We start from the raw sequence: 9,312 nt of genomic DNA on the forward strand, positions 1-9,312 counted from the left end.
TCATCGTATAGACTACGCGTATCGAAACTTGAAGAGACTAAGTACTGCAACTACTGTAAGCAAATGTTATGCCGCACTGGAAGTCAGCGACGTCTCACGCACCTGATTGCTGTACATGCGGCTCTGGCTGTACATACAGCAAGAGATAATGGCATATGTCATTCATGTGGCAGTCCAAAAGAAAGAACATAGTCTGAGCTTAGGTACTGTCACGGACAGCCATGTGCAAGTTGGATATACTTTGTGTGACAAATCATTTAAAGTCAAGTCATCGCATCGACGGCGATCATGTCCATTTGGGCGTCATTTGACTGTGCGGGTGTAAATAAACTTGAGAGCTACTTCATGATCATCCATAAACTCGACAAGGAGTGCATACAAAAACGATCTTCGTTCGAAATGAAATTCAAGCATATCTGCCTTTAATTTCCTGCAAAAATCCCTCCATAGTATGGAACTTCACTCCCAAGTTGATCAATCGTGGATCAGGGATAGTGGTATCCGGGTATAGTCCAAACTCGGATTGGAACGCATACTAACAAAATACCATCAGCATCAAGGTTTCAATTATACTGGAAAATACCGACCATGTCGTCCATTTCCTGCGCAACATGTGAGTACATGGATTACATTAGAGAAATGAGATGTTTGCGAACCTGCATTCCCGTGGTCTGGCAGGAGACAAAACGTACTGGCTTCCCTAGTGCTGACAATAGCAGGAAGATTAGGTCAATAAATTCCTGCGTTTTGATCACATACCCTGCTCGAGGATAGACGCAAATTGAATGTAGTTCATCTTTGCGCTGACAGCATAGAAGGTTCGGGAGAGAACTTCTGATTCAGGATCTTGATAGTGTTTGAGAAGCGCCAATGCGCACTGGCCGAGGTCCCCCTCAACCCATGTAAAGTATTGAGGAGATTGAGGGTCATATCTCGCCACAGTTAACTCAAGGCGATCGGAATCCGGCACAGGCGCAAGAGTATTGTACCTGCCACAAATTTGCGTCAGCTGTGCGCAGGATTTATTGCGGGAAGCCTTACTTCCAGAGATTCTCCGTGAACCAGCCTTGAATGATGGTATCAGCTACTCAAAAGATGCTAGAAATGTAGAAAAAAACTGCTTACCGGTGTACAGGATAGAATGGGGTATGCCGGAATCTCGGAGATAGTCATCGACGTTGGCTTTGTCTGACAAACTTATAATTAGCCAATGTCGTGTGCTGGACAAATAACGACTTACTGTCAAAGTGGTAAACATTTGGATACTTCCCGTTAGACACCCGTGTACAGTGCGGAAGAGAACTGCGGAAGGTGCGCATTGAGGCTAAAGTCGCAAGTCGCACGAAGAAACAGCTGAATTCACCTCCAAATGAAGTACTTGATATCCATTGCTTTAGCAGCGTCGACGAGATTCTTCCCAAGTAGCATTTCGCTGTTGTGGCCTTGAGCGAAGTTCTTGGGATCATAATAGTCGGTGACCTGTTAAACAAGTAGCGATAAGTCAGGCCATCCGACGCAAACGTTGTCATACCCCATAAACGGCCTCAACACCGGACAGGGCTCGCTTCAACGAGTCCACGTCCCATAAATCGGCTTGCGCTACCTCGGCACCAAGGGCCTTCAGTTTCAACGCTTTCTCCGAACTGCAGTTTCGGGTGATTGCACGCGGTACGAATGTACCATCTGCTAGTAGGGCTTGTACGACGGACGAGCCTGATATGATTTCTGATTAGCTAGGAACTTGAGCATGAAACGACACACACATGCCTTGAGTTCCGGTGGCCCCAAAAACAGCGACTATGCGAGGTGACATTGACATTGCTCGGAAATGACTGAGTGAAGTAGATCTGCACCGTGACGCCTTAAGTACTCCTCAGATTGGTTATGTCGTGTTTGCGACAATCCATTATGTGGAGTATGATCACTCCTTGTCCGATTACCGGGGCGCAAGCAAAGTTCAATCCCCTTTCGCTTTATCCAATGGCGAGTATATTGATTATCATGCATAGTAAGCGGCAGCCGCCAAAATTGCCTGTCAAAGCGAATAGGCTCATCGCGGGCCCAAGAAAGGGGCATTGCAAAACCTAATAACCGATCAGTCAACACATATGGATGAAATTATGTCGTATTGCCACAATGTGGGGCGCATTGCAGCAAAGTTCAACTCTGTTTTGCCTTGTCCAATAGCGAGTATATTGATTGTCAGGCATAGTAAGCGGCTGCCGCCAAAATTACCGGTCAAGGCGGATAGGCTCATCATGGGCCCGAGAAAGGGGCCCCATCAGAACCACCCAGACTACACCTGGACTTTGCAAAACCTAATGACCAATCAGTGCAACTTACATGGAAACATAATCTGCTACAGAGTGCTCCCAGTTAGTCACTCTTGCAGGCCAATCCTGGATGATATTGATTGTGAATACAGAAATTCTGATTGATCGTTGCAATTTTGAAGTACTCGTCGCTCATCGCTTGAATCTGATTATCTGAAAGACCTGGCCAGCTGGTGAGCCTCTGGTAAGAAGTTTGCACAGAGAGAAAATTTCTATATTCGAGGTAGGTTGGCGAACTCACGTGCGAAAGCACGTAATTTGAATTTTATCCACTCCGATCATGATGCTTTGCGAGTCCGAGTGTCGCCCACTCCCTAGTTCTGCCGCCTGTAGGAGTTGCGCCTCGACCACACACCTCTATCATGCACATGAACTTCTTCCACTCGCCGTTGGCCATTTCCCTTCACTAGCTTTTGCTACCCCGGGCCATGTTTATAACTTTACAGCCACTATATCAATCCAAGAGGCAGTTGCTACAACTCAGTTACTCGTTGTAACAGCTAGTAGTTCAAGTCGGGCCGCCTGACATGGACTCACGATATTCGAACAAGAGTGCAGCAATGACAGTTATGAATCCGCTTGTTCCGCAAGGGAGCTCCCTGTTTCTGACGTTACTAAATCATCTTAACTTTTGAGTTCTACCTTCTGCTTCTTTCGTTTGAGAGCGCCGCCACCCAGATTATCGTTTCGATAAGGTCGGAAAGTATCCACCCAGTCTCTTTACTCGAAACTAATCTATGTATTCCCGGGCAAGCAGAACTAGCGAATTTAATACATCATCACAAACTTCCATGTCCTTGGTGCAAAACCTGTCAGCATTACGCCTGGAGAATTCACGAACAATGAAGAAAGTATGACATCAGCATGGTACTCCTTCGAGAGATAGCGTCGGAAGCTTGGGAGGTTTCAAATAGTAGGTGCGTGTATCCTCTCCACGTTTATGTTCAGCAATTGATGTGAAACTGTCATCATGGTTCTGAAGGTGTTCACCGCGAAGAGTACTAAGTTTTGAGAGGCCATAGCGTTCATACTTGCACTTAAGCTCGCCTTTTACCCCAACGAGAAAGTCTATGACGTCAGTCTACGATCTTTCTGTGTCGTTTGTGTTCCAACCTTCGACCAAGCCCAGCGAGAACGGAGAAGAAGCGTGCAACTCATTACCCAAGGCAAAGGCGGTACACAAGCTCTCCCGCAACCGATGCGAGTCTGGGTGAATGAGGAGCAGTGTATACCTCATCCCAAACTAGGCTGCGGGCTGTTCTCATGCCTACCCTTTGACGTCGTAGGACGTACACAGTTTCTGATATCTTTCGAAGTCTCCCAGGTTGTTTACTCATGTACTTGCTGTATCATTTGTCAAATCCAAGTGTCTGCATTGTTCCTAAATGACATGTCCATTGTGGATACTGAATAAAACCACTTGTGAATGATAATACAACCTCTGCAATTATTTTGCTAATGCAAGCGAGTCGGCATACAGGACGGATGTTGTAGGATCGTTTGCAATAAGGTTGACGATACTTCACTGTACAGTACACACAACTTTAGTTTCAATGACCAAAATGGCTGGCATGTTCGTAGCTGACGAATGGTAGCGCTACTTTCGTAATAAAATGGAGGTGCAGAAAATACCACCTGTCACAGAGCAAGGTGAGAATCGGCAGGGCCAAACCTAGTATAAGAATGTGTAAGCTGTCGAGTAGAATACGAAAAGAGTGAAAGTTCTGGTGTGTATATAACTATTAATGCATAATTAGGGTAGCGTAATATTGTCGTGAAAAGGATAGGCTGTGAACAGTGTTATCTACTCGAAGTCCAAGTATGAAGGAAAAGGCTTTTGAGGGCCCTCCTAAGCAAATTATCAGGTAAAAGTCCCAATTTAGCGTAGTAGTTGTGCCAGGTAAGACATTCGTCTTGTACTTCATAGTTCAATGATTTGCGACATATCCTGTACCAAACAGTTTAACATTAGCACGACAATCAATGCGCAAGCCACTTTATTAAACTCACCAGGGGGTAGTGGCTGGAATACTGCACGAAAATCAGGATAAGTAAAGGTGAAAATGACAATGTAACAGCGAACGCACCGAAGGCTGCTGAGAGTCCAAAGTGGAAGTGTCATTTCCGTCATCGCCGTGGTCATGGGAATCACATTTGCGCCAATCCTCGATTTCGACTTCATTTTCCGACAGTCTTTGTAGACGATGCGGCTGGTAAGCTGTCTTGCCTGCTGGTTTTGTCGCCTGTGTGCGTCTGACAGTGATATCATTGACTTTTTCCCTGTGACATGCTCATCAGCGCATCGCTGAAAACAGGAAAGTGCCACGCACCGTATGTAGGCAAGTAGCTCGCGATAAGAAGGTCTAGGATTCCGTTCTAACGAGGATGAGTTTTATAGTTCTCTTTCTCTGCATATGCATCTCACCAAGGTAATCAATGAAGAACTAGACGACCATCAGTCAGGCTGAAGATACTCAGAAGACTAAGTCGTACCTTCGTCACAGTTTCACCCGTAACGTTGTCGTCATACGCCAACTCATTATCCTTACATGCAGAGAGTGAAACCTTTTGGGCATCGACTTTAGTATATACCAGAATACATAAGTGAGAGAAAAACGCACGACGGAGGCCTTGACTTGGTTCTCTGGGAGCGTCATAGGACAAAAAAATGTACACGGAGACAAGTATGAGTCAGGAGAAGTCACTCTGCAGAGATCCGCGCCATCGTTTTCCGGTAATACATATTTTGATTGAAAATCATCCTTTGACGAGAAACGGCCCTCCCAGTTATCCTTCGAAATGCTGGAGCTAAGTCTCTTTCCTGTGTGGCAAATATTGAAGTGATGATGAACAGAGAAACAAAATACCCACCGAGGCTCATGGTTTTCCTTGCCAGACCTGAGATTATCAGTATCGACTCGGAGACACAATACGAAATAGCCCTTACCTGACAGGGCTTTGAAGGGCCTTCGCCATAACCCGTTGCAATTGAAATGCTCCAAATCTTTGAAGCTTGCATTAGTGAAAAGAAGAACAAGTACTTTAGACCCACGCACCCAGCACTGTGTGTGAGTGGCAACAATCCCATAGCGCCTGTTTACCAGAAGAATTATTAGTAGGACTTAAGATCCAATCCGAACACGCACAAAAAGTTTGGCGCCTTGAGGCAATGGATCAACGAGGTGTTCTTTCAAGATCTTGAAGTCGTTGAGCATCATGAACCAGACGATGATCATGACATGGAGCTTACATTATCGATGATGCGCTTTCCCGTGTAGGTAAGGATGGCTTTATGGAAGATTTGAACACAGCTTAAAACAAAGAGGCTTGGACACTACCTTCATCCTTTTTGTCAGGTTCAGAGTTGTGTCTACAAGTCACCTGATCGCCATGGCCGGTGTCTGATGGATTATCAATAATTGGCGCTCGAAAATATAGAGCCCTGCATTGCAAGAGCTTACTTACAATAGAAGAAAATTCGGTCATATTGGGACGTGCGTTTGACCATAAGGTCAATCTCGCGCAGCTGCGCTCTATGATTAGAAAGAATATGGAAAATACATAATCTAGAATGCTCACCATGTTTGCTTTACTGGGATATAACGTTGACAAAACACTCTTATGATGCATCATAATGATGATGTTTTCCGGGTGGTAGCCACGAACTGCAGCAATAAATCAATTCGACGATGTTTTCCGTCATAAAATATACATACAGTTCACAAGGAAGTCTCTCATTTTCACCACATCTGTGTGCGCTTGAGGGAGGTCGGGGAAACCCGATACCTTTTCCACAGCAATGAGGAGTGCTCTCTGAATTCCTCGAGGTTTGGCAGGAACGTCGCCCGACATTAATAATAGAATAACTTAAGGGCCTAACGTCCCAGTAATTCGATGACCTAGTAGGAAATCAGAAAAGAATGAAGAGAAAATTTGAGGATAGCTCAAGGAGCACAGTTGGATTTTATGTACCCTGTGTGGGAGACACAGCAGTGCACAGCTTAACTCAAGAGCTGTAGAGCAGAGACATACCACTGTGAGACTTCCAGTATGCACAGGATGGCAGTTGGATGGCAGACTCGGGCGCAGACACAAATTACGTAAATATCGGTGCACAGTGATGACTTACTTACGATTCGGATATGACGACATTGATTGAATGATCGTTGAGATGTTAACAGTGAGTCCAAGGAGCATCCATGAGTACCTAAGTCCGAACCAGTCGCGATCAAAGTTCTGTGTGTCGCATGGCAAATTCAGGTTCCCAAACGTCGCATCCAACACGCGTCAGCCATACATCTCGCCTCTCTCTCCTCCAGCGGTGCAGAGTTCGGCAATTTCCACGCTTCCCGTCAGGACACGCACACTCCCACCACATCGGAGGTTTCCACGAACCTTCATGTGGTACTTTGGCGGTGGCATTAGCCTGCCGGCTGACACCCGCTGGCATGAATGCCAGGAGATGTGACGCATTCATTGGTTCAAGATGTGGCTCATCCAGTTGCGGGAGCGTGCGGAAATCTGCACCGAATGCAACAACGTGGACTCGCTGTTGATGAGATAAATCCGGCGCTAGTAAAGCGATGACTTCCTGCTGTATTTCTCCAGGCAGTTGGAAGAACATCGAAGGCGCGGAAAGTCGATTGAGGGCGAAAACAGAAGTAAAGTCAAGAGGAGCACTGTCGTGTGGGTTCCGCATGCCCGACCGAAGGAACAATGCGCGGCTGTACAGCAGTAGCGCGACAGCTTGCTTTTTCACCCTGATTTTTTTCGTTAAGTTCCTCTGGGCTGCATTGTTTAAAATGCGCCAACTCTCTTGCGATGCAAGAGTACGCTCCTCGCTGTCGCCATCATACTCATCGATATGCAAGTCATCAAGATTAACCTTGAAAAGGCTGTAGTTCTCACGCTCGATAGCGTTGATGATTTCGCGCGCACCGGGCAGTGTCAAGCTGTTCGCGTTGCACTGCAATCGATCCAGTCTGCAACGCGACGACGTAACATATTCAATGATGGTAGGGACCACAGCGCGGGTAATATTGGTGGCAGAAAGGCCGAGTTGACGCAGATACCGTGTGTTGAGGCTAGGAAGGAATGCGCGAATGAAGGTATCAGAGAGAGTGCCGTTATGGATTAGCTGGAGCGTGTATAGTCTTGAGCTGTTCAGTGCGGCGGTGAACTGTGCGATGACATCCGAATCAGTTGATAATGGGTTCTGCGTTAATCATGAGAAAAGTGTCAATCTGAGGGAACTTTAACGGCAGAACACCGGAGGTTTCCATACTCACACCAGACAAACATAGTTCCCTTAGCACATGATTGTCCTTGATGAAATTTGATACAGCAAGTAGACCCTTTGCACCTATACCGTTCCTTGTGAGGTACAGTTCGGTGAGGCTGTTTTTGCATTTTCGACCAGCAGTGGATTCTAGAAAGTTAAAAAGCTGTATGCAACCCTCGTCGCCCATTGAACTGTTCCCGATATCCAATCTATAGACAACCTCGCGGCGCTGTATAGTATTGATGATGTTCCTTGCAGCTTCCAGAACATCAGTGGCTATTCCGACCATGGAGAGGCAATGAACAAAAGGCGCTCAGTACTCACCAATGGTCGATGCAAGCCTAGCGCTGATGCTCTTCAAGCGCTGGTGAGTGACAGAACGAACAGTGGCCGGATCATCATCATAATGATGTCGAATTTTCTGGGAAGATAGCCTGAAGTGCATGATAGTAAGTAGTAGATGGTCGAGGGTAACACGATCGCATTTCCGAGTCCGATTGTGGTCATGCGGTCTGGTCCTTACATACTTTTGAGAGCGGAGACGGTAACCCGGGTGAGAGTCGATCTATTGAAGCAGTGCCTTGTACGATTGGGTTCATCCGTCGGATCCTGATATTCCATCAGAATAGACCTCAAACAAACGTTGGCTTCATTTCGACAGGTGTCCCAAGACCAGTATTTGGTTTTTGTTTGGTCGCCGCTTATACTAAGCCCAGTCTGGACCCTGGAGCCGAAAATACTCTAGAGAATTCTTCTTACGAACGGAACTTCATCATCTTTTCAAATTGCCCTGTCTCTTTGCCTATGCGAGGTACAACATCGAAGCCATTCCCGATACACGACGGACACTCCAAAATGGAGTGCACATGCGGCATGTCAAGTCATGCATTCACACCTTCAATGATTTGTACCATAATCTGACCCGTGCGCGCTCACAGCTCAGGCTGCTCCTACGCAGGTTGTACTACATTTTTCCATACTCGCAACATGTTTAACTCAGTTGCTCTTGTGCATCCTCCTGACATGACATGCGTTGCAAACACACATTTCATGACCTTTTCTCGTACCACCATGCTACTCGCTATCGCGATGGAAATTATACCAGCAATATCCCACTCTTTTCACTACACCGATGCCACATTTGCGGATCCCCTCAGCAAACAATGCGAGGTTGTTGCCTTAAGTGTGTTGTACTCTGAAAAGATTAATGCATTCGAAACAGAGTGCATACAATCGTCCATTCAACTCAATCCTTCAGAAACAGGCTGAAAATGAATAACTAATGGTCCTGACTGAGTCTTGTGCCATCGTCTAGTGCATTTATTTTCAGTACTGCTACATTGAATATTATAACTGATATGTTGTCAACCTAGGTTTTGGCTGACGTTTTCAGCTAATCGGTTTCACAACATCACGAGGACCTCAAGTTTCTGCTCTGGTTTGGGTGCCAATGAATGGCATGAACGCCGAGAAGTTCCGACCGACTCCCACTCAGAACAGCTGGTGAGTGTAATGCCCTGTTCTGTTTTCCGACAACTCAATATTTTTTTTCAAAAACCCTGCAGCTATCACTGATTGAAGTGGTTGATACCAATCGGCTCCTTGATCAGAGTTCAACGTTCAACATTCAAGGCATACTGGCCCGAGAAGCCATGTCAATAAGTATTCCTTTCATTCTTTGATTTCATGTTCTGGTCT

The 9,312-nt window shown here is 46.0% G+C and overlaps 3 protein-coding genes across 3 annotated transcripts; all 3 read right to left on the bottom strand.

Moving 5' to 3' along the window:
• Positions 1-280: 280 nt before the first annotated feature.
• On the bottom strand, positions 281-1,968 carry EDB93DRAFT_190711 (uncharacterized protein). Its single transcript, XM_041455633.1, has 10 exons — positions 1,768-1,968; positions 1,532-1,713; positions 1,364-1,479; positions 1,241-1,302; positions 1,126-1,188; positions 1,042-1,066; positions 760-989; positions 657-706; positions 588-602; positions 281-535 (listed from the first exon to the last, which is right to left on the bottom strand). The coding sequence occupies exons 1-10, from the start codon at positions 1,817-1,819 to the stop codon at positions 407-409; spliced, it is 924 nt and encodes a 307-aa protein (XP_041309783.1). The 5' UTR covers positions 1,820-1,968; the 3' UTR covers positions 281-406.
• A 2,442-nt stretch (positions 1,969-4,410) lies between these two features.
• On the bottom strand, positions 4,411-6,283 carry EDB93DRAFT_191247 (peptidase C14, caspase domain-containing protein). The gene is made up of 12 exons (XM_041455637.1): positions 6,050-6,283; positions 5,913-5,998; positions 5,799-5,859; positions 5,672-5,734; positions 5,584-5,621; positions 5,480-5,530; positions 5,390-5,426; positions 5,281-5,337; positions 5,205-5,231; positions 4,955-5,154; positions 4,827-4,898; positions 4,411-4,777 (listed from the first exon to the last, which is right to left on the bottom strand). The coding sequence occupies exons 1-12, from the start codon at positions 6,183-6,185 to the stop codon at positions 4,697-4,699; spliced, it is 909 nt and encodes a 302-aa protein (XP_041309784.1). The 5' UTR covers positions 6,186-6,283; the 3' UTR covers positions 4,411-4,696.
• EDB93DRAFT_191119 (uncharacterized protein) lies at positions 6,128-8,287 on the bottom strand. The gene is made up of 4 exons (XM_041455634.1): positions 7,939-8,287; positions 7,622-7,872; positions 6,463-7,548; positions 6,128-6,232 (listed from the first exon to the last, which is right to left on the bottom strand). The coding sequence occupies exons 1-3, from the start codon at positions 8,057-8,059 to the stop codon at positions 6,562-6,564; spliced, it is 1,359 nt and encodes a 452-aa protein (XP_041309785.1). The 5' UTR covers positions 8,060-8,287; the 3' UTR covers positions 6,128-6,232; positions 6,463-6,561.
• Between the last annotated feature and the right edge of the window lie 1,025 nt (positions 8,288-9,312).

The sequence above is a fragment of the Suillus bovinus genome (assembly GCF_016758785.1).
Source record: "Suillus bovinus strain UH-Sbo-P2 chromosome Unknown EDB93scaffold_14, whole genome shotgun sequence".
NCBI classification, from domain to species: Eukaryota; Fungi; Basidiomycota; class Agaricomycetes; order Boletales; family Suillaceae; genus Suillus; species Suillus bovinus.